This window comes from Polypterus senegalus, chromosome 13 (assembly GCF_016835505.1).
Source record: "Polypterus senegalus isolate Bchr_013 chromosome 13, ASM1683550v1, whole genome shotgun sequence".
Classification (NCBI taxonomy): domain Eukaryota; kingdom Metazoa; phylum Chordata; class Cladistia; order Polypteriformes; family Polypteridae; genus Polypterus; species Polypterus senegalus.
This window is the reverse complement of record NC_053166.1, coordinates 70,078,138-70,102,367: the sequence shown is the minus strand read 5'-3', so window position 1 is coordinate 70,102,367 and position 24,230 is coordinate 70,078,138. Positions and strand designations below refer to the sequence as shown.

At 38.9% G+C, this 24,230-nt stretch overlaps 1 protein-coding gene across 3 annotated transcripts in view; it reads left to right on the top strand.

Annotated features, from left to right (window-relative positions):
* Positions 1-24,230, top strand: part of plxnb3 (plexin B3) — a 260,187-nt gene that overhangs the window by 154,290 nt on the left and 81,667 nt on the right. For all 3 annotated transcript variants that reach the window (XM_039776222.1, XM_039776221.1, XM_039776223.1), the window contains exons 10-13: positions 1,371-1,499; positions 3,993-4,109; positions 11,148-11,238; positions 11,378-11,544. In XM_039776222.1, coding sequence (XP_039632156.1) covers positions 1,371-1,499; positions 3,993-4,109; positions 11,148-11,238; positions 11,378-11,544 — 504 coding nt within the window. The remainder of the gene's footprint in view (positions 1-1,370; positions 1,500-3,992; positions 4,110-11,147; positions 11,239-11,377; positions 11,545-24,230) is intronic.

Sequence of the window (24,230 nt, the reverse complement as noted above, 5' to 3'; positions counted from 1 at the left end):
GAAGACCGGACGGTGTTAACGGTTGTAGATATTCTATGGGATATTGTAAGTTGATGTTTTCATTATTGATATGCATTTAACCAATTTGCCGTGTAACCTATTGGCAATTTTCGTGTTAATTCGTTTGACTTCATCGTTTCTCGGTGCCAGGATTGCCCGTGTATTTATTTCTCCTGTTGATAACCCTTCGGGATGAAATTGTTCAATAAGACTTGGACATAGTAAGTCTTTTATTTGGAACTTAAAGTGAAACGTAAAAATTTATAAAAGCTGAAAGTGCAGGAACTGTGTCTGACAAAAGCATTTACACCAATGAGAGGTGAGAGGACCGTGGGCATGGGCTGTTAATCGTAAATGGTTGAGAGGAGGGCGGGACTGGAAAAAATCTCTTGGCAATAGTCTTGTCTCAAGATTTTCTTTTATAATAGAGAGATATAAATTAAAAAATAAATTAAGAGCAAGATTTTCTATTCAAATCTGTGACAACAATCTGTGCTTTACTTGTGAAAACATTAAGAAAAATTTTTAAAAAATTCATTATACAAGGAATGCAAGTGGATTACAAGTAAGAGTTGTTACTGTTAGGTTGCAGGTAAACCAACATGGGCATTTGGATAAGACATTGACACTGACTTAGCGGTACAACACAGTAATTAAACAAGTAATATAATTATAGCAGTCTTTTAATATTAGAAGAATTTATTTACAGGTTTTGAATATTGATAACAAAGAATAGATATGGGTGCTTGGTAATACAGCAGGTAAGTATCTTTAGCGCTCATAGGCATGCAAATTGTAGAGGCTTCTGTAAGCTCTGAAACTGTTTTGTTGCAATGAAGCACCTGCTATGTCTCAAGTTAAAACATCTGAGAATGACTCTATTTAATGTTGTGCTGTTACCCAAATGTGCAGCTCTTTTACGAACAATTAATAAAAGGATAATTGCATTCCACAGTTTTGTCTAAAATGGGGGATGGTTTTGACAAGTCATTCAACTTTATTCTGTGTGATTTAATTTGGTAAAGGAATTCTACTCATACACTTGTAATTGGTATTAATGTCATTTATGATGTTAGTCACCTGGAAAGTGGAATCCTGTTGTAATGAAATTCATGGGACCATAAAAATATTTTGTTATAATGAATATGGGGAAAATACATATACTGTTATGACCAGGGTCTCGGGCGAGTCGCCATCTCTAACAGCAGTGACACTAGGCCACCTCCATAGCTGCTCTGCTGCATCTGGTAAACAGTAAACCAAGAGCAAAGTAATCCATAAGTAAGAATAAAAGATGTTCAAAAAATGATTGCTGTAATGCTCAAACTAGTAAATGCTTCAAGTGAAATATATCTTTTATCTCTCTCTAGAGCTTGAACCTGGATCATAAAGGTGTTGATTGCTGCCCCTACGTTTATGCTATACATGGGTCTCAGTTGGTTTCAGTTGGATTTGGAAAACAGTTAGTATTACTTGCCAAAAATTTAAACCTGTTCCAGGTGAGTCAGTCTGGTTATTTTTTAATCCGGGTGGACAAATTGTAATTGCATGTGGTAGTCTATTGGGCTACTTGTGTTGCAAATATGGTATTCCACATATAGTTTCTGGTAGCACAATTTTATATATGGAGTGGAGGGTTACATGCAACTTTTTATAGCAATAGTTACTTGTAAAGTTTTGTTGTATACAACTAAAGTATTTCATCTTCTAACACAATATAAACACAATCAGCATCTTGAAAAAGAATAGTTTACTAAATAGATGTTTTTAAAGGATTATGTGATGTTGATGCAAGGGTTTCTCCACTGTATACAAAATTATATTAAAAAAAATTAACAAATTGTACTCATCAAATTTTGTTTTCAGACCTAATTTAGACTCCACCAAAACCTCATCAGTTTGACCTTCAGGGTTATTCGGAGGTGCAGTATGTCCTTCACAGTGTCCTACACCTTTTCTTGACCACAGCTAATGACCTTTGTGTACAGCTGCATTAAAATGTGGACCATTAAATGGGACCTCTTGTTAGTAAAGAAAAGATTTAGACATGAAAATGCACGGTCACACTGTTTAGTGTTTGAGGGGGATAATAGTAAGGAGAATTTTCACAACCACCAGTATACCTGTTGGAAGTCCTGGGTACATATCAGTTAATGATGAACATCTTATATTTTTATTAGAATCCTCTTGTGCCTTCTCCTTGACTACATAAGGAACAATCTGATTGTAATGGAATATAGCCCTCTGATTTCAAAAGGTTAATGTCCATTTAACAGTCTCAATAAGCCCTTGAAAATCTGTGACTGAAGCATTGTTGGAACATTCAGTCTATCACATGTGATCAACAGGCTGTTTAACATTTAGGTCATTTTCTTAGCAGTAGAAAGCCATGTCAGTTGAAAAGAGTCATCTGCTTCAACAGCCTACATTTTTGTTTCCAAGTTGTATATTTTAGGGAATGACTCTGCACTGCATCAACATTGGTTAGATATTGCATGCGGACTAGCATAGTAAACAGTCTAATGTCACAGTGCTTTCTCACCTTTTCAATACTAAAATTAGTTTTGCCTGAAAACAAAGAATCACTTTTATGTGTGGTTTCTTAATTCTCTCTGCATATAGCACAGTACAGCAGTCATTGGTACTTTTTGGAGTATCCTCCATATTTAATCAGCTGAAAAGTTCTTCTAGTATTTGAAAAGTTACTCTCCATTTATTTTTGTGTTATTGCTACTTGTAATTATGATTTCCTTCATGTGTAACTGGTATTGAAGCATTAGTGGAACGATTTGCCTTGTCCTCTTTTTTTAACAATTAAGCATATTTTTAACTTTTGGTAGTTTTGCCCTTACTGCCCCAGTTGCTTTACAACTAACATTATTGTTTATCTTACTTGATTAATGGACTTCCTGCATAATTTTGCTCCATTGTTCATTAGTGGGTGTGGGAGTGGTAAGCCTGGTTAATAGTTGGTGCATCCATGCCTTTTGCGAGGGCTGTATGGCAAAAATGAAGGCCAAAGTAGTGACAAATTTGGTTTTCATCCCTCATTGAGTATCGCAATGAATTTCAAGTAGAGGCTGGTTATATGTGTGCCAGAATGAAAAACAAAATGTCTGGATATGACACAGCAGGTTATCAAAGTGCAAGGAAGACTTGCAAAATATTTGTAGTACATCTGTTCATTATGTAGGTCACCCACTTAGAAGAATATTATACAGGCCATTTTGGTTTGACACCCCACTGTCACCTCCCCTACCCCCATCCGACTACCCCGACTAAGAGCCAGCAATAAGCAGCAAAAAACTCTACTTCCATCAGAGGAGTCTCACTTCCTTTGCTGTGCCACTGTCAGGCTTGCAACATTGACCAAACACCAAACTCTTTCCCCTGTTAACAAGGAGAATGTCAGTGCACCAATTGAATAGACTACTACAAGTTTAAATACATTTTGGTTACTGATGACACATGCACTTTGAGTTGCAGTCTGCAGTCAGGCTTTATGCAGTAAATATAAGCAAAAGAGTCTGGCACACTGAAAGCAGCTGTCTTTAAAAGTGACACCCAAGTTAAGGTTGTACTTAAAGAATTGGGTCTTTTGTTTTTATTAATTTGCTTTTGATTGTGAAAATATTGTATGGACCAAAGATCTGAAACATCTGATAGTATTGTGGGCTTTGTGAGTATGTAGTTTGGTTGTCTGGAAATAAAAATCAGAAGTCCCAGACTTCTAATTTCTCCACACCTGTTTGATTAATGTTGATTTCAGCTGTTACTGCATGAGTGGAGAAAAAAAAATGCGTACAATATTCTATCACCCTTATCAATGGGAGACGTAATTCACAAGGCATCTGTCAGAGAAAAATGAAATGTGATATATTTTACTTTATAAGCATCTACCTTTTAAATATTTCCATGATATCGCATCTTTATTTTCATTTAGGGCAAGTAGTTAATTATGTTTTGAAAATGTTTACATATTTCTTCTGCAGGATGAAAATTTTGTCTGTGTGGTGGAAATTGGCATGAGTGTGCTGCATCTTCGAGCAGAGCTTCAGACAAGCTCAGAGGACCATAACATTTCATATGTTACTTGTGAGGAGAAAGAGGCAAGTTAAATACACTTTTGCACTATTAACCATCATTAACTAGATAACAAATCAGTCTGTCCTAATGGGAAGATTTAAGTTTTGGAGAAATCTAGCGCATACCAGATTTATAAGGTTTCAATAAAAATACTAAGTTTCTTGAATGGTTTGGATTATAAATTTGAACAAGTCACCGGAAATTTCCTTTCTTCATGGCAGTACTATATCTTGGCTATGTCTGTGACACTATAGCCTCTGCTTCTCCGAGCACCACCTCCCTACCTTTCTTTTGACTTATTCCATCCATAGTGACATATTTACAAGCAAGGATGGTCTCAAACTTAGTAATAGTGTAAAAAAAATTGCAGATTACCTTTAAATAAAGGTAAAAATAGGGTCAATTGTCCCAATTTAGAAAAAGGTTTTGGTGTTCTTAATAATGATAATTTGTCATATGTGTCCTTAAAGAACAAATGTTTATTTTTGTATAGCCTAAAACTACACAAAGAATGCCTCAATGGTCTTTAACATGCGCTGTTTAAATGACAGCCCCCACAGTCTTGACTCTCTGTTATATTTAAAAAAGAAAAAAACCTTCCAAAATCCTTGGAGATAGATGGTTAGAATAATTAAACACGTACTACGAAGATATTTCAATGTTCCTTAAAAGTTTTGAAGAATCTGCGTTCTAAGCTTACAGATGGCTTAACGTCTATTACATAGCTGATTTTGTGGCAATTGGGTATTTGGAGAAAGAAAAGTAAGGACAGGAATTGCATGTTAGTATATTTGAAAGAGACAGTACTGCTGAAATAAAGCATTTCACCGAAGCATCTTGCGTAAGACATCAACAATCACTACGCCACCGTGTTCCCATGTTTAATAACATGCTTTAACTCCTATCATCATGAAAATGATATCACGTATATATCTCAGTATTTTAATTATTCAGAGAACTGTAATATCCATCCATCCATCCATCCTCTTCCGCTTATCCGAGGTCGGGTCGCGGGGCAGCAGCTTAAGCAGAGGGCCCAGACTTCCCTCTCCCGGCCACTTCTTCCAGCTCTTCGGGAGAATCCCAAAGGCGTTCCCAGGCCAGCCGGGAGACATAGTCCCTCCAGCGTGTCCTGGGTCTTCCCCGGGGCCTCCTCCCGGTTGGGCGTGCCCGGAACACCTCACCAGGGAGGCGTCCAGGAGGCATCCTGATCAGATGCCCGAGCCACCTCATCTGACTCCTCTCGATGCGGAGGAGCAGCGGCTCTACTCTGAGCCCCTCCCGGATGACTGAGCTTCTCACCCTATCTTTAAGGGAAAGCCCAGACACCCTGCGGAGGAAACTCATTTCAGCCGCTTGTATTCGCGATCTCGTTCTTTCGGTCACTACCCATAGCTCTTGACCATAGGTGAGGGTAGGAGCGTAGATCGACTGGTAAATTGAGAGCCTTGCCTTACGGCTCAGCTCCTTTTTCACCACGACAGACCGATGCAGAGCCCGCATCACTGCGGACGCCGCACCGATCCGCCTGTCGATCTCACGCTCCATTCTTCCCTCACTCGTGAACAAGACCCCGAGATACTTGAACTCCTCCACTTGGGGCAGGATCTCTCCCCCAACCCTGAGAGGGCACTCCACCCTTTTCCGGCTGAGGACCATGCTCTCGGATTTGGAGGTGCTGATTCTCATCCCAGCCGCTTCACACTCAGCTGCGAACCGATCCAGAGAGCTGAAGATCACGGCCTGATGAAGCAAACAGGACAACATCATCTGCAAAAGCAGTGACCCAATCCTGAGTCCACCAAACGGACCCCTTCAACACCCTGGCTGCGCCTAGAAATTCTGTCCATAAAAGTTATGAACAGAATGGTGACAAAGGGCAGCCCTGGCGAGTCCAACTCTCACTGGAAGCGGGCTCGACTTACTGCGGCAATGCGGACCAAGCTCTGACACGGTTGTACAGAGACCGAACAGCTCTTATCAGGGGTCCGGTACCCCATACTCCCGAGCACCCCACAGGATTCCCGAGGGACACGGTCGAATGCCTTTTCCAAGTCCACAAAACACATGTAGACCGGTCGGGCAAACTCCCATGCACCCTCAGGACTCTGCTAAGGGTGAAGAGCTGGTCCACTGTTCGCGACCAGGGCGAAACCACACTGTTCCTCCTGAATCCGAGGTTCACTATCCGGCGGACCCTCCTCTCCAGAACCCCGAATAGACTTTTCCAGGGAGGCTGAGGAGTGTGATCCCTCTATAGTTGGAACACACCCTCTGGTCCCCCTTTTTAAAGAGGGGGACCACCACCCCGGTCTGCCAATCCAGAGGCACTGTCCCGATGTCCATGCGATGTTGCAGAGGCGTGTCAACCAAGACAGTCCTACAACATCCAGAGCCTTAAGGAACTCGGTATCTCATCCACCCCGGGCCCTGCCACCAAGGAGTTTTTGACCACCTCGGTGACTTCAGTCCCAGAGATGGGAGAGCCCACCTCAGAGTCCCCAGGCTCTGCTTCCTCGTGGAAGGCATGTTAGTGGGATTGAGGAGGTCTTGAAGTACTCCTCCCACCGACCCACAGCGTCCCGAGTGAGGTCAGCAGCGCACCATCCCCACCATATACGGTGTTGACACTGCACTGCTTCCCCTCCTGAGGCGCGGACGGTGGACCAGAATCTCCTCGAAGCCGTCCGAAGTGGTTCTCCATGGCCTCTCAAACTCCTCCCATGCCCGAGTTTTGCCTCAGCAACAACCGCGCGTTCGCTTGGCCTGCGGTACCTATCAGCTGCCTCCAGAGACCCACAGGACAAAAAGTCCTATAGGACTCCTTCTTCAGCTTGACGGCATCCCTCACGCGGTGTCCACCAGCGGGTTGGGGATTGCCGCCACGACAGGCACCGACCACCTTGCGGCCACAGCTCCGGTCAGCCGCCTCAACAATAGAGGCACGGAACATGGCCCATTCGGACTCAATGTCCCCCACCTCCCTCGGGACGTGGTTGAAGTTCTGCGGAGGTGGGAGTTGAAGCTACTTCTGACAGGGGACTCTGCCAGCCGTTCCCAGCAGACCCTCACAACACGTTTGGGCCTACCAGGTCTGACCGGCATCTTCCCCACCATCGGCCAACTCACCACCAGGTGGTGATCAGTTGACAGCTCCGCCCCTCTCTTCACCCGAGTGTCCAAGACATATGGCGCAAGTCCGGCGACCACCACAAAGTCGATCATCGACCTGAGGCCTAGGGTGTCCTGGTGCCAAGTGCACGTATGAACACCCTTATGCTTGAACATGGTGTTCGTTATGGACAATCCATGGCGAGCACAGAAGTCCAATAACAAAACACCACTCGGGTTCAGATCGGGGGGGCCATTCCTCCCAATCACGCCCTTCCAGGTCTCACTGTCATTGCCCACGTGAGCATTGAAGTCTCCCAGCAAAACGAGGGAATCCCAGAAGGTATGCCCTCTAGCAACCCCTCCAGAGACTCCAAAAGGGTGGATACTCCAAACTGCTGTTGGCATACGCACAAACAACAGTCAGGACCCTTCCCCCCACCCGAAGGCGGAGGGAGGCCACCCTCTCGTCCACCGGGGTAAACCCCAATGCACAGGCTCCAAGTGGGGGGCAATAAGTATGCCCACACCTGCTCGGCCTCTCACGGGGCAACTCCAGAGTGGTAGAGAGTCCAGCCCCTCTCAAGAAGATTGGTTCCAGAGTCCAAGCTGTGCGTCGAGGTGAGTCCGACTATATCTAGCCGGAACCTCTCGACCTCGCGCACTAGCTCAGGCTCCTTCCCCTTCAGAATGGTGACATTCCACGTCCCAAGAGCCAGTTTCTGTAGCCGAGGATCAGACCGCCAAGGTCCCGCCTTCGGCCACCACCCAACTCACACTGCACCCAACCTCCTTGGCCCCTCCCATAGGTGGTGAGCCCATGGGGAGGAGGACCCACGTTACCTCTTCGGGCTGTGCCCGGCCGAGCCCCATGGGTGCAGGCCCGGCCACCAGGCGCTCGCCATCGAGCCCCACCTCCAAGCCTGGCTCCAGAGGGGGGCCCCGGTGACCCGCGTCGGGCAAGGGAAAGCGTTGTCCAAAGTTTTGCTCTTCATTGGAGGTTTGTTGAACCGCTCTTTGTCTCATCCCTCACCTAGGACCAGTTTGCCTTGGGTGGCCCTACCAGGGGCATAAAGCCCCGGACAACATAGCTCCTAGGATCATTGGGACACGCAAACCCCTCCACCACGATAAGGTGACGGTTCAAGGAGGAGGAGAACTGTAATATCACGAATTTAATGGATTCTGTGTCCTGTCGGAGGAAGAGAAAGCCGGTTTAAGAAGCACGTATAGTTTACACGCATCGAGTACGTAGAAGACATAACAAAGCATTTAACATGCTACTTTAGTTACGATGGGATTTGAGAAACTAACAAACAATTTTAAGATGAAGTTTATGATGATCTACTTTAATGACAAAATAAATTACATGACTAAAGTAGAAATTTCGAGATTAAAGTTTACATTTCGTGCTTTTTTCCCCCAATGTGTACCTTTTTTTTTTGTCTGTACGCTATAATAAGCTTTCATATGACACTCGGACGGTGGGCTACGACTCACCTTTTCACAGCGACTTTGATATGTGGCAGCTCCTTTTTTATTTCGGGCACTGTGCGACTTTGTGAACTTGAGCTTTCGAGTTTCTCCGGCACGCTATGTCACTCGATCAACTTCCTTTTGTTGTTTTTTACCACTGTTTAAAGCAACAAATAGCACATTTTTCCTTGCCTCCACTTGGTATTCGCTGACATTCTTGTATTTTCCCCCGTGCTTTTCCCATTGTCTTTTCACAGAACGCTGAGCTTAAGGGCTATTTATATTGATTTGCATTTTCAAAGAGGCGTAATTCTGGGAGGAGTTGGGGTGGGACAGCAGACTCGTGCACGAGCGTTACTTTTCACACTGACTGGGATTTATGTAGCAGAAGAACATGGAAGTTGGCGAACGCACAGATTCCTGCATCTGGCTTTTGTGCTTATGTCATGTTATAGTGTGAATTCTACGCACGGCGTTATGCAGGAGGCCCCAGATGTGCATAGCTGATGGATATCTGTTTACAGAGACTCAAGGCTGAAAATGCTGCCAAATGTACACTAAATACCAATTTGAAGGAGGTGAATACTTATATGATCAGTTATATTGTGTTTTATATTTGTAACTTATTTAGATCACTTTGCAAAGAACTGTTTACACTGTCATTTAAAGAGGAAAAAAAAAATTCACTCATTCAATGAATTCAGCATTGTGGTTTTTCTTTGCCATCATTTTTCATTTAGATGTTCAGTGGTTTTTCTAAGTCCTCCCTGCGTGGAGTTTGCATGTTCTCCCCGTGTCTGCGTGGGTTTCCGCCGGGCGCTCGGTTTCCTCCCACAATCCAAAGACATGCAGGTTAGGTGTATTGGCGATTCTAAATTGGCCTTGGTGTGTGGGTGTGTTTGTGTGTGTCCTGCGGTGGGTTGGCACCCTGCCCAGGATTGGTTCCTGCCTTGTGCCCTGTGTTGGCTGGGATTGGCTCCAGCGGACCCCCGTGACCCTATTCGGATTCAGTGGGTTAGGAAATGGATGGATGGATGGTTTTTCTAATGTATTTTTAATGTATTGTTTTCATCACACTTTTTTTAGGTGCCATTCTATCATATTCGTAATTTTAATAGGTTTAATTGACCTAAAATGCACTACATTAGTTTTTTCTTTCGTCATTTTTTGTTCAACATGACTACATTATAAGTGACAGGAATGTGAATTTAGCAGGACAGTTTGTCCTCCCTGTTAAACTTGTAAGAGGAAAAATGGCTATTTTCAAGTCAAATCAAGTGTGACCATCCATGCACAATATTGCAGCATACAGTGGCAAGAAATAATGTTTCCTAGAACCACGGTGTAAAATATACATAAACACAGAACAAGTGCAAAATTGGTAAAGAACTATGGTATGCTATAAATAGATGAATAAAAAATAATAAACAATAGGCAAGTGAACAGATATTAACAAATTTCAATAGAAAGTAACACACAACTAAATAATAACAGTTGTAACAAGTGGAACAAATGTACTGCATATAAATTAGCTAACTAAGCAGGTCTATGGTCAGGAGGGCAGCACAGTGTTCAGAATCCAGACAGCCAAGGTGTTGAAGGTGTTGGAGAACCTGGAAGAACTAGTGTGGATGCCACAGTGCCTTCTGCAAGATGGAAGTGGGAAACAGACACCGTGCTAAAGGTGGAGAGCGGTCCGTCACAATACTGAAGGCATTGTCGATGCTACACTTCATAAAGATGTCTTTAGTGGAGGAGAGATAGGTCCTAATGATCTTTTCTGCTGTGTGCACTATGCATTTTACTTAACTAAATTATTTTTTGATTATGTCAAAAGAATATTTTCATGTGAATAGAATAAGACATAACCCACTTTTAGCTGTCTTATTTGACTGTGAATGTTGGGCCTTTACTTTTTTGAATGTCTCTTCCTTTCAGGGCAATTTGTATTTATTTCTACTAATAAATGACATTATTTCATTTTAATAATGCGTGCTTCCACTTATAAACCCACTCTGTTATACAATATTGAAAATACATAATCCGTTTTTTTTTTATCCAAGCATATGCTACCTTCTTAATGTAAATACAGGGTCAAAGAAAGCCGGAATTTATCCCAGCAGCCTTGGGTGCAATAAAAGATTCAGGCTGGGACTTTGAAAATTAATTACTTGCCAGTGTAAAAGACACACAACAAAAATATAAAACGCACAGTTAACACAAAGCAAACATTCCTTATGTTCACAGTAATATTCTTGCACATATATATGTAGTTTTTATTAAATGCTAATAATTTTGATCTTTTAAGAATTTTTCCAGTTCCAAATATGACCTTCTACAGTTGAATGGTATAGAGCAGGTGGTGAATAATTCTTAGATCTTAAAGATGTTTTAAAGAATGCTAAAACTTGCTCAGTGGAAAAAGCAATTATATTATATTATATTATACACTATGTGTTTTTTTTATCTTTCAGTTCTTCTACTCTGCTATGGTTGCTGAGTTTTCAGTACCAGTTCACTTGCAAAGAGTGTCTTATCAAATTGACAACTTTCCTGAGCTAAACAGTAAGTCTAGTTCAGAATACTCTTGCATTGATGTTTTGCCAAATATTAAAATTGCCATGTCATTTTAGAAGTATTTTTAAACTCTTGAAATATGAAGAACATAGCCTTATGTTTTAACAATTTTGATGCTTCTCCACAGTGACCCTGTATGACTGTGCAATTGGTCGTTCTGATTGTAGCCACTGCAAAGCTGCAGACCTACAATATGGCTGTGTATGGTGTGGAGGGCCACACCCAACTTGTCTTTATGAAGGAGCTTGCAAAGATGAAGTTGTGAAAGTCTGTCCTGACCCAATTATCTACAGTGTGAGTATTTTGATCTACTAATGCCTGTATATAAACACCAAGATATCCTAAAAATGTGCTTTTGTTTATGAATGTGTGTTTATAAATACATTTGTTTTCTTTATCTTTGTACATAATGGTGCTTTACAAGATGTCAATGAAATACAAAAAAGGTAAATTTGGTAAGAATAATTATGATTAGGTAAAAAAAGAATCAATCAATACAAGCTTACGTAACACAGATATGAAATTAGTAGAAAAGCAGAGTCTAATATATAACAGTAAATTCTAAGTCTCTAAAGATGAGTTTGATGATAAGGTCAGATGGCCAGGAGGACAGGAAAAAAAAACAGTTGAGCTGGGGAAAAAAAAAATCTGCAGGGGTTTTAGGGACTAAAGACTGCCCAGCCCCCACTGGACATCCTGCCTAACATAGATGTACTTAACTCATTCCTCATTTTTTCCAAGCTTGGCCCAAGACCATTTGGCAAAGTACGTCTCATGGCCTTCATTCGAGCATCACAGGTGACTGTGCAATGCCTAAGTCAGGTAGACAGGGAAACTGGAAATGAAAGCAGAGAAAAAGCTGATCTTAATAATGACTGCAAATTCCTGAAGAAATTGAATTCTCTGCATGTATATTCTATTAGAGGTATAACTAAAATGTTGCATAAAAAAACTAACTAAAAAAGTAGATTTTTACTAGCTGTTAAAGTGATCCACAGTGTTAACCTGGCATTCAACTGGTAAAGTGTTCACATTTTTTTTTTTTTTGTGTGTGCTTCACTCCTTCTTTTATGCTTAGTTCTTGGAATTCTAAGCAATTATTAGAAAAGCTAAGGTTATGACTTTTGACTCCAAAATAAAGAAAGCAAGAAGAATATAATAAAGTTTATATATTATTAGTAGTATTTTAAATTAAGTTTTAAAAGACACAGGTAACCAGTAACGACGATTAAACTGGAGAGATATGCTCAGATTTTTTTTTTCTCTATTAAATATTTTTGCTAGTGCAGACTAACTAATTGCAACTGATTGATGTCTTTTTAAATAACCTTTTTAGATATTCCTTTAGAGGTGCATTACAGTAACCTAAACTAAAGTCAACAAAAAACAAAAAAAAAGTGTGAATTAATTTATTGCGGTGATATAAGAGGTCTGACTTTTCCAATGTTCTTTAGTAGAACTGTGTTTTTTCACTTAATCTGGTTAATGTGTTTTTTTTAAACTGAGGTCAGAGTTCTTGATTATACCTAAATTCTTTACCTCTGCCTTGACTTTTAATATTAAGGGATTAAGTTTATTTCTAATAGCCCCTTTATTTTAAGATTTCTGTTTTTCCTTATTTACCTTGAGTAAGTTACTATTCATCCATTCAGAAAAACAAGTAAAACATTGAATCAGCGAGGCCAGAGCATCAGGGTCATCAGGTACTACAGACTTTTGTAGTTCACCTTGTGTTTAGATATAATCTGACTTAATGCATTGAAACAAGGAGCAGGATCAATATAGATCCTTGTGGTACACTGTATACAATATCATGGACCTCCAAAGTTCAATCATCACAGCTAACAAAAACTTTTCTTCCTGTTAAATAAGACTCAGACTATCTTAAGACACTACCAGAGAGACTCACCCATTGACTAAGGTGATTTATAAGAATACTTTGGTGTTAAATGTTGCAGTTATGTCTAAGTGAACAAAAACAGACATGTGCTCTCTGCCTGCATTAACCAGCAAGTCATTTACTACTTTAATCAGTGCAGTTTCTGTACTATGATTTGTTCTAAAACTTGACTGAAACTTATCAAGGATAGAATGTTTGTTCAAGTAATCATTAACTGCTGGAAAAACTGCAGGCAAGATAGAAATTGGTCTAAACTTGTCAAAGACAGTGGAGTCTTACATTATTTTTCTTGAGTAAAGCTTTAACAATTGTAGTCAAGTACACTATCAAAATGTACATTAGAGACAACTTTGAAAATGTTTATTGGTACTGGATCAAGGAACAAGTGGAAGGTTTAAGTTGATAGTTATTCTGTGGAGCTTAGGTAGACTTTTTTGAGTGAAAGACTTTTAGCTTGCTTAAAAGAGCATGCTGGCTTTTAAAAGGGTTAACCCTGAAGGTATGTAATTTATCTTTTTTTTTAATTATGTATAAAAAAATCCTCCAGAAGGCATTTTGTTAAATGAGCTGGGTTTAGAAGATGATCAGTAATTGAGAATAAAACTGTTGAATTTCCTGCATTATCGTGTATAATTTTAGAGAATTGTATTCAGTTATTTGTACTTTCAATATTTAATAGTGGATGGATTGTTTAGTTTATCTCCATTTATGGTCAGCTTTCTGGCATTTTTTTTCTTTGGTTTAGATCGTCTGTGTCCAAATTCAAGAGAATATTCCTCCTTCTCACCAGTATATAGTAATTACACAAGAACTGATTATTTCTGTGTCAGGCATAATTTAATTCCCATTATCAAATCTTGCAAGTAAGACGCTATTATCTCCGATCATGCCCCTCTTGTCTTGGAAATTGAATCACTATGCCCTACACACTCATTTAGTAGCTGGTGTCTTAACCCCTTATTGTTAGCAGATCTTTATAGAATTCACCTCCAAATAAATTGATTATTTTTTAGAGACAAACACATGCTCAGAGGCCTCTGTGATTTAGGGTGTGCTGTAAGTCCTTATATTTAACCAGTTTAAAGAAGACAAGACACAATCTAATAGTCCTTTTTGATACATTAAAAATACCACAGCTGGATACTTCTGGTGCAGAGGAACTGGACAAACCTCTAACACTCTCCAGAATTGCTGGATGCTATAAACCCATTCCAGAGTGGGAAAGCAGCAGGCCCTGATGGCTACCCAGTGAAATTTTATATATATATATATATATATAAACAAATGTTAGCTCTACTATTATTAGCAATGTTTATAGAAGCCAGAGACAACTAAATTCTACCTCCAAAGTTTTTGCCAAGCATTACTTTACGTCTTTCCAAACAAAAACAAGGACTTATTACAATGTGCATTATGCAGACTAATTTCACTTCTGAATAATGATGTTAAGATACTCTCCTTCATAGCTAGAAGGACTGAGAAAATGCTTCCTTCTGGAATCACAAGATCAAAGCAGATTTATTAAAGGCAGACATTTACCTTCTAACATTCATCATCTGTTTAGTGTAATATACTCACCCATAAAATCTAACACACCAAAGATCTTATTATCTTTGGATACAGAAAAAGCATTTGGCATGGTTGAATGGGACTACCCATTTACCTATTTATGTATCTAGGTTTGGCCCAAATATACTGTGTGTGCATGGATAAAACTACTTTTATTCCAGTCCAGAAGCCTCTGTCTGTATTAACAACACTATTTCAAACCGCTTCAGAATAGAACATAGTACTTGACAAGGATGCCCTCTATCACCATTGCTTTTTGCAGTTGCCATTGAGCCATTGGCCATTCAATTTCAAAATGCTTTCAATATTAGGAGATTATCAGAAAACTGCTTGTACAGAAAATATCACTATGTAAAGATTATATGGTACTATATATATATATATATATATATATATATATATATATATATATATATATATATATATATATGACCCACAAACATCCTTACCAGTAGTCCTTAATGCACTAACAGAATTTTAGTTTGTATTTACTGGGGCACACAATTGGGGCATATCAAGAAAAAGGCCTAGACATTGACACAAATTGATGAATATACACAAGCCTGGTCTGCAGTAGAAATAAAATCTAGCTGTATTTCTTTATATGCTGTACCTTGTGTCCCAGTAGATACAAATTATCTCCAATATACTAATAATTCAACTGTCCATCAATCACTCAGAATATGGAACCAATGCAGGAAGCATTTTAAGGCCAAGAAGATTTTATCTACCTCTACATGATAATCACCTTTTTCTACCCTCCCAAACCTACACAGTATTTAACCATTGGAAAACATCTGGGACTAAAACACTTAGAGAATTTTATATAGATAATGTCTTTACATCTTATGAACAATTACACTTGAAATTTAAGTTCCCAGCAATTCAATTCAAATTAGAAACTTTGCCTAAATGAAACTAACCAATTTTCCACACCTCAAACCCATTTCTATTGCAGAAGAATTACTGATCAGTCATGAAGACTCGCCAGCATCTCAGTAATATATAAAAACAAAATAAAGTGTCTTCCTTTCAAAAATCCAAGGGTATTCAGGGAAAGGATATTTCACTTAATATCTCGGAAAAGGAGTGGAAGGTAGCAATGCATAGAAATATACTCTAGCTCTATATGCACAAAGCACTCAATTATTCAACTTAAAAATCTTTCATTGATCACATTTATCTCATTTGAATTTGTCCAAAATGCATAAAGGGCAAGATCTAGCCTGTGAATGTTGCAATCTAGAACTAGCCTCACTGGGTCACATGTTTTGGAAGTGGATCAAATGAAGATAATTTTGGACAAAAATCTTTGAATGCCTAACAGACAGCCTTAGTGTTGCAATCACTTCTAACCCATTAACAAATGTGTTTGTTATACTTCCAGATGGGCTTAAAATGGAGAAGGACAAATTGATTGTAATTGCCTATACCACGTCTTTCTCAACTGGAAGAATCCCACATACCTTTTATAAGTAAGTGGGTAATGGATGTTCTAGACTATTTGAAATTGGAAAAAATAAAATTCTCACTTAGAGGATTTGTTAAAAAAAACTTTAAAATATGGCAGGATATAATTAATAAAATTGAAGAATAAGCATTTATATCAGGGAAAAGGATTCTCCCTTATTTGTTGTTTAAAGTTTTGCTCTTGCTGTTGGCTCTCTCTCTCTTTGTTGAATTCTGTTTTGTTGTTTAACCTAACCTGCCCAGGATTTGTTCCCTGCCTTGCGCCCTGTGTTGGCTGGAATTGGCTCCAGCAGACCCCCGTGACCCTATAGTTAGGATATAAGGGGTTGGATAATGGATGGATGGATGTTTGACCTGATTGTATGTAATGTTATTTTTTTTATTGTATAAGTTACACTTGATCGTATGAAATGTTATTTTCATCAAATAAAATTAAAATAAAAAAGATACATTCAAATTTGGGACCAAATATCCTGCCATAAAGACACGTGTCTTTTCCTGGAACATCCTAGAATTTTCTAGCAAAACAATGTCAACGTCAAACCACATTCCAGATTACAAGTGCATGGTTGCGTAAAAAGAGAATGCACATACTGTATTTGCTTGCCTACAGTTAAAGTCAATGTAAATTTTTATATATATATATATATATATATATATATATATATATATAGCACATTCAAAACAATATAGGAATGCTGTGGTCAAAGTGCTTTCCAATAAAAGAAGAAAAAAAAACACATACAATTAACATAAATAGAAATAAAATAAATGAACATTAATAAAATTAAAAATAAATAGAAGTCAGATTACATAATCACAATGAGGAAACCATCAGTTTTACTGAAGGTCACGGAAAGCAAGTGAATAGAAATGAGTCTTTAATCTTGTTTTAACCCGTGCAATTGTAGACGACTCCTTTATGTATTGAGGTAAAGAGTTCCACAGGCGAGGCGCAGCAGCTGCAAAAGCCCTGTCCCCCTTAGTTTTACACTTACTGTAGTATGAGGGACAACAAGAGACAACTGACCAGAAGATCCAAGCACTCTAGATGGTTGATGTAAAGCACACAATTCAGATAAATAGGCAGGAGCAAGCCCATGTAAAGATTTAAAAACTAGCAATAAGATTTTAAAATCAATTCGAAAACTGACAGGCAGCCAGTGTAAAAAGCCTGTGATAAACTAATGCATAAAAACAAAGCTAAAACATAGATTAGCAAGACGAGTAGACGGCCAGCGACACCAGTTGGCGCCATCTTCAACTAAATAACTAATCATTTAAAGTATACAGTGATAATTAAATAAACCAAATGCAAACTAAATGGTGTTTTGTACTGTCAAAACATTTTGCCCTCTATCATTGGTCTAACTTTTATTCCTTATAGAAATTAAACATGTAAATAAAAACAAACACTAATATTTGAATGTACGATATGTTTAGAATTACACTACATTTATAATCTGATTATTTTGGTGTTCTGCATTATATATTCTGCACTATATTGTAAATATAATAGAACCACCCTAAAATCTATGATTAACACATCCTAAAGTATTTTTATAATGCAAAAGGGTTTTCAGTATGGCAAATAAAATATATTGTGGTACATTTTTAAAGCACACACTTAACTCACTGGCTCACACTTACAAGGATATGTGCATTTACCCATTCAAATTCTGTAATGGTATCTCATTTAACTCTAGTACTATTCTTTTTGTGTATTTTCTTATTTTCCTGTATGCTATGACAACACCAAAGACTAGTACAAGGGAAGCAGTAACAAAAATAGTAATTATTATTGCAAGAGAGCTGTTGCTTCCAACCAGTTCCTCTGTCACAGGATATTCCAAATCCATAATGTAGACCTTGTGACAGATAGGGGGCGCTATTGCTCCCTTGAACCCCTGTCCAAGACTCCAGACACCAGGTAAAAGTCCAAAAGTAGACTATATTTATTAACAACAGTGCACAAAGCACCCTCCTCTCCACTATACTCATTAATACACACAAAACAATAATCAATAATCAATCCACCACTCTCAGACGCGTTGCCCTCCCACCACCCAGCTCAGCTCCCCGTCTGGGAGCTCCCACAGTCCTTTTATATTCCCTGACCCGGAAGTGTTCCCAATCCCCAGTCCATGTGATTCTTTATCACTTCCGGGTCATATACAGAGTCCTTTTTTTCACCCCGGAAGCCCGTGATTCCCCTTGTCCATGTGACTGGGACATACTTCCGGGGCGTAAGGGCCGATTTATACTTCACGCTCAGAACGCGGATGCGCCCGCATCATGGCTGCCATACGTTCCCAGCGTTCATTTCACGTGTCCTCTGAGCAGGTCCTCAGAAATTAACGCGACGCATGCGCGAGTTGCAGTACCAGCAAAAAGTCGGGGGGTGCAATGTGCTAAAAGTCGGAACGTGACGTCAGAGTCTCTGTTTACTATCTACATGTGACAGCAAGCCTCTATGGAGATCCTTCGGGGATCGATGTGCGCGCTTTGCTGTTTGATGACTAGTTCAAACTGGTGAAGCAAAATGCCGATATACAGATGCATTCGTGGTGCTTTTATATTCAAGCATCGCATATTCCCGATCGTAATGACACGATACATTTTAAAAATCTCACATACCATCTTTTGTGCCATCTACTTTTTATTTTTTTACTTTACCTGCTGTCAGGTCCAAGAAGCTTGTAGCGATTAAAAACTGGAATGACATTTATGATGGCCTGCTTTAATAATAAAGTAAACTACGAGGTTAAAGTGGACATTTCAAGATTAAAGCCGAAATTTTCACTTTAATCACAAAATACACGTTTTCACGGTGTCTTTTATTTTTTTCTCAGTGGCTCAAATAGAGCGCTATACATTATGTTGCCGATGTGAAGTTGCAAAAAAAAAAAAAAAAATAGACGGCACAAAAGATGGTATGTGAGACTTTTAAAATGTATCGTGTCATTACGATATGTGTATATATGTATATATGTATATGTATATATGTATATATATATGTATGTATATATATGTATATATATATACTAGTACTAGTAAATACCAGCCAAGAGCGAGAAGTAGTGTGTTAAAGAAGCAATGAAAAGAAAAGGAAACATTTTGAAAATAACGTAACATGATTGTCAATGTAATTGTTTTGTCACTGTTGTGAGTGATGAGTGTTGTTGTCATATATATATATATATATATATATATATATATATATATATATATATATATATATATATACACACACACATAAACATATATATATATATATATACATATCTATACATATACACATATATACATACATATATATCTACATATATACACACACAGCTATTTCAGTATCAGTGCAATACGCTGCTTGTTAAAACGGATGACTCCGCTCTTACGTGCAAGTCTGCGTGGATATTATGAACTATCAGATTTGTTCAAGTTCTATTTAAATTTTAAATAGAAGGAATTTTTATTTAGTCGACAGAAATATCTTTTGTAGGAATGGTAAAAACAGACAGGAATATTATTCGTGAATAAATCAACTCAAACCTTAAACAAGTTATAATATTTTGCTCTCCATAAAAATATATCCTGTCTAAATTATACAAGTTAGAAATAAAGTAAACGTTAAAAGAACAAACATTCAAATTTCTTTACTCTTATGTAATTTTATATAAAAAATAAACTTAGATTTTAAATATCCCAAAAGATTTTGCTCTCCATAAAAATATATCCTGTCAAAATTATACAAATTCAAATATGAACATGCTGCATAACAAAACCTGGAAATATAAATAAAATGTGTTCATTTCAGCAATAACAAATCAAATCATTCAGTTGTCTTTGCTCATATGTCATTTTAGAGCTGGACGCCTGGCATCTTTTTTTGGCCACAGGTTCGTTTCTGTTTGCTGTGAGGTTCTGTGTTGTGGAGATTCTCAGGATGGATTGCAGGTGCTCATCAGTGAGGCGACTCCTGTGTGCTGTTTTGTTAGTCTTCATGACTGAGAAGAGCTTCTCACACAGATATGTGCTACCAAACATGCACAAGGTTCAAGCCGCATGTAGACGGACTTTTTTTGTTCTTCAAAGTCACCAAAGCGCCGTGCAAACTCAGTGCGCAGTGCGCTCAGTTTATCAGCAAAGTGCGTGTTTGGGAACACCGTAGTGACGACTTGGTTTAACATTACTTGGCAACAGGGAAAGTGGGGCAAGGTGAACTAGTGCATTTGTGTCTCCCATAAAAGCAGCTTCACTTGAAATCACTTTGTGATTGTGCACGGGTTAAAACGTCCGCTGAAGTGTCAGATTCTTATTTAATTATGCTGTTTTCTGTATCTTCTGAATTGCATTCAGGTTACCCTGATGTTTTGTCTCATAGTGCCGCCTTAGATTAAATTCTGTAATTACAGCCACATTAGCTCCACAAATGAGACACACGGGTTCAGTAAACATATACTCAGCCTCCCATCGGTTTTTAAAGGCTCTATTTTCAGAATCAACTTTTCTCTTCAGCATCGTGTGAGCTAGCTTCGCAATAACTTGCAGCATCATAAGGTAGACTTGATTAACGCGTAAGTGTTACAAGGCAGCTGAAGCGCTGCATTATGGGATCTGTAGTTTATTGTGTTACCAGCGCTTCATATACCTGGGCCATTAATAACAATAATACAGTATATAAAATAATCTCGGGCCGGATATAATTACACGCCGGGCCGGATGTGGCCCGCCCCTTGAGTTTGACACATATGGACTAAATAGAACTTGAAAAGATATATTTTTCAAATGTGATCGCAATTCAGATAGAGTTGACGCAAGACTACAGCCTGCATGCCTCAATGAGTCATCCTCCCTCGCTCTTACTTTTTTACCGTTCATCTAATGAATACACTGAGTATGGCTTTACCAAATCAATCATTGATGGCGAATAAAGTATCCATTATTCGAGTATGTAAATCGATATATATATACATATATATATATACCCGTGTATCGCAGCGGAGAAGTAGTGTGTTAAAAAAGCTAGAAAAAGAAAAGGGAACATTTTAAAAATAACGTAACATGACTGTCAATATACAGTATTTGTTTTGTGAGTGTTACTGAGTGTTGCTGTCATCAAGGATTTGATTATCATTATTTCTTTCAATCAGGTTCGTATTTGTAGGATGTGTTGTGTTCAAGTTACATTCCGTGTTTGTCAATCGTTGTAAAGATGACAGGTTTCATTCATCGATTCGTTTCTTACTGCATCAATAAACAGCTCGTCGTCTTCTTTATCTGAGACCTGACACACTGCATGCACGGGTTTTTTTTACACTGTCTTCCTTTAGCGGGACATTGACTTTTTCCAACGTGTGCTTTGTTTCCGCAGTAGCTGGATTTATGAATATCACATATTATGATGTCACACGAAACTCCGCCCCCACGGCGTTGAAGCTCATCTCCATTACAGTAAATGGAGAAAAACTGCTTCCAGTTATGACCATTACGCGTAGAATTTCGATATAAAACCTGCCCAACTTTTGTAAGGAAGCTGTAAGGAATGAACCTGCCAAATTTCAGCCTTCCACCCACACGGGAAGTTGGAGAATTAGTGATGAGTGAGTGAGTCAGTGAGTGAGTGAGTGAGTGAGGGCTTTGCCTTTTATTAGTATAGATATGTATATATATATGTGTATATGTATGTATATATATATATATATATGTATATATATATATATGTATGTATATATGTATGTATATATATATGTATGTATGTATATATATATGTATATATATATATGTATGTATGTGTATATATGTATGTATGTGTATGTATATCTATACTAATAAAAGGCAAAGCCCTCACTCACTCACTCACTCACTCACTCACTTTGAAGAACAAAAAAAGTCCGTCTACATGCGGCTCGAACCTTGTGCATGTTTGGTAGCACATATCTGTGTGAGAAGCTCTTCTCAGTGATAAAGACTAACAAAACAGCACACAGGAGTCATCCTGAGAATCTCCACAACACAGAACCTCACACCAAACAGAAACGAACCTGTTGCCAACAAAAAGGCGTCCAGCTCTAAAATGACATATGAGCAAAGACAACTGAATGATTTGATTTGTTATTGCTGAAAGGAACACATTTTATTTATATTTCCAGGTTTTGTTATGCAGCATGTTCATATTTGAATTTGTATAATTTTGACAGGATATATTTTTATGGAGAGCAAAATCTTTTGGGATATTTAAAATCTAAGTTTATTTTTTATAAAATATAAAATTACATAAGAGTAAAGAAATTTGAATGTTTGTTCTTATAATGTTTACTTTATTTCTAACTTGTATAATTTAGACAGGATATATTTTTATGGAGAGCAAAATATTATAAGTTGTTTAAGGTTTGAGTTGATTTATTCAGGAATAATATTCCTGTCTGTTTTTACCATTCCTACCAAAGATATTTCTGTCGACTAAATAATAATTCCTTCTATTTAAAATTTAAATAGAACTTGAACAAATACGATAGTTCATAATATCCACGCAGACTTGCACGTAAGAGCGGGTGTCATCCGTTTTAACAAACAGCGTATTGCACTGATACGAAATAGCTGTGTGTGTATATATGTAGATTTGTATGTATATGTATATATATGTTTATATATGTGTGTTTGTATGTATATATATATATGTATTTGTGTGTATATATGTGTGTGTATGTATGTATGTGTGTATGTATATGTATGTATATATATATGTAGATATATATATATGTGTGTGTGTATATGTATAGATATGTATATATACTGCTCAAAAGAATTAAAGGAACACTTTTTAATCAGAGTATAGCATAAAGTCAATGAAACTTATGGGATATTAATCTGGTCAGTTAAGTAGCAGAGGGGGTTGTTAATTAGTTTCAGCTGCTGTGGTGTTAATGAAATTAACAACAGATGCACTAGAGGGGCAACAATGAGATGACCCCCAAAACAGGAATGGTTTAACAGGTGGAGGCCACTGACATTTTTCCCTCCTCATCTTTCCTGTTTCTTCACTAGTTTTGCATTTGGCTACAGTCAGTGTCACTACTGGTAGCATGAGGCGATACCTGGACCCTACAGAGGTTGCACAGGTAGTCCAACTTCTCCAGGATGGCACATCAATACGTGTCATTGCCAGAAGGTTTGCTGTGTCTCCCTGCACAGTCTCAAGGGCATGGAGGAGATTCTAGGAGACAAGCAGTTACTCTAGGAGAGCTGGAGAGGGCCATAGAAGGTCCATAACCCATCAGCAGGGCCAGTATCTGCTCCTTTGGGCAAGGAGGAACAGGATGAGCACTGCCAGAGCCCTACAAAATGACATCCAGCAGGCCACTGGTGTCAATGTCTCTGACCAAACAACCAGAAAGACTTCATGAGGGTGACCCAAGGGCCCCATGTCCTCTAATGGACCCTGAGCTCACTGCCCAGCAGCATGCAGCTCGATTGGCATTCTCCATAGAATACCAGAATTGGCAGATGCACCACTGGTGCCCTGTGCTTTTTACAGATGAGAGCAGGTTCACCCTGAGCACGTGACAGAAGTGAAAGGGTCTGGAGAAGCCATGGAGAACATTATGCTGCCTGTAACATCATTCAGCATGAGCAGTTTGGTGGTGGGTTAATGATTGTCTGAGGAGGCATATCCATGGAGGGTTACACAGACCGCTACAGGCTTGACAAAGGCACCTTGGCTGCCATTAGGTATCAGGATGAAATCCTTGGACCCATTGTCAGACTCTATGCTGGTACAGTGGCTTCTGGTGCACGACAACCCTGGCCTCATGTGGTGAGAGTATGCAGGCAGTTCCTGGAGGATGAAGGAATTGATACCATTGACTGGCCACCACACTTTCCTGACCTAAATCCAATAGAACACCTCTGGGACATTATGTTTTGGTCCATCCAATGCCACCAGGTTGCACCTCAGACTGTCCAGGAGCTCAGTGATGCCCTGGTCCAGATCTGGGAGGAGATCCCCCACAACACCATCTGTCATCTCATTAGAAGCATGCAC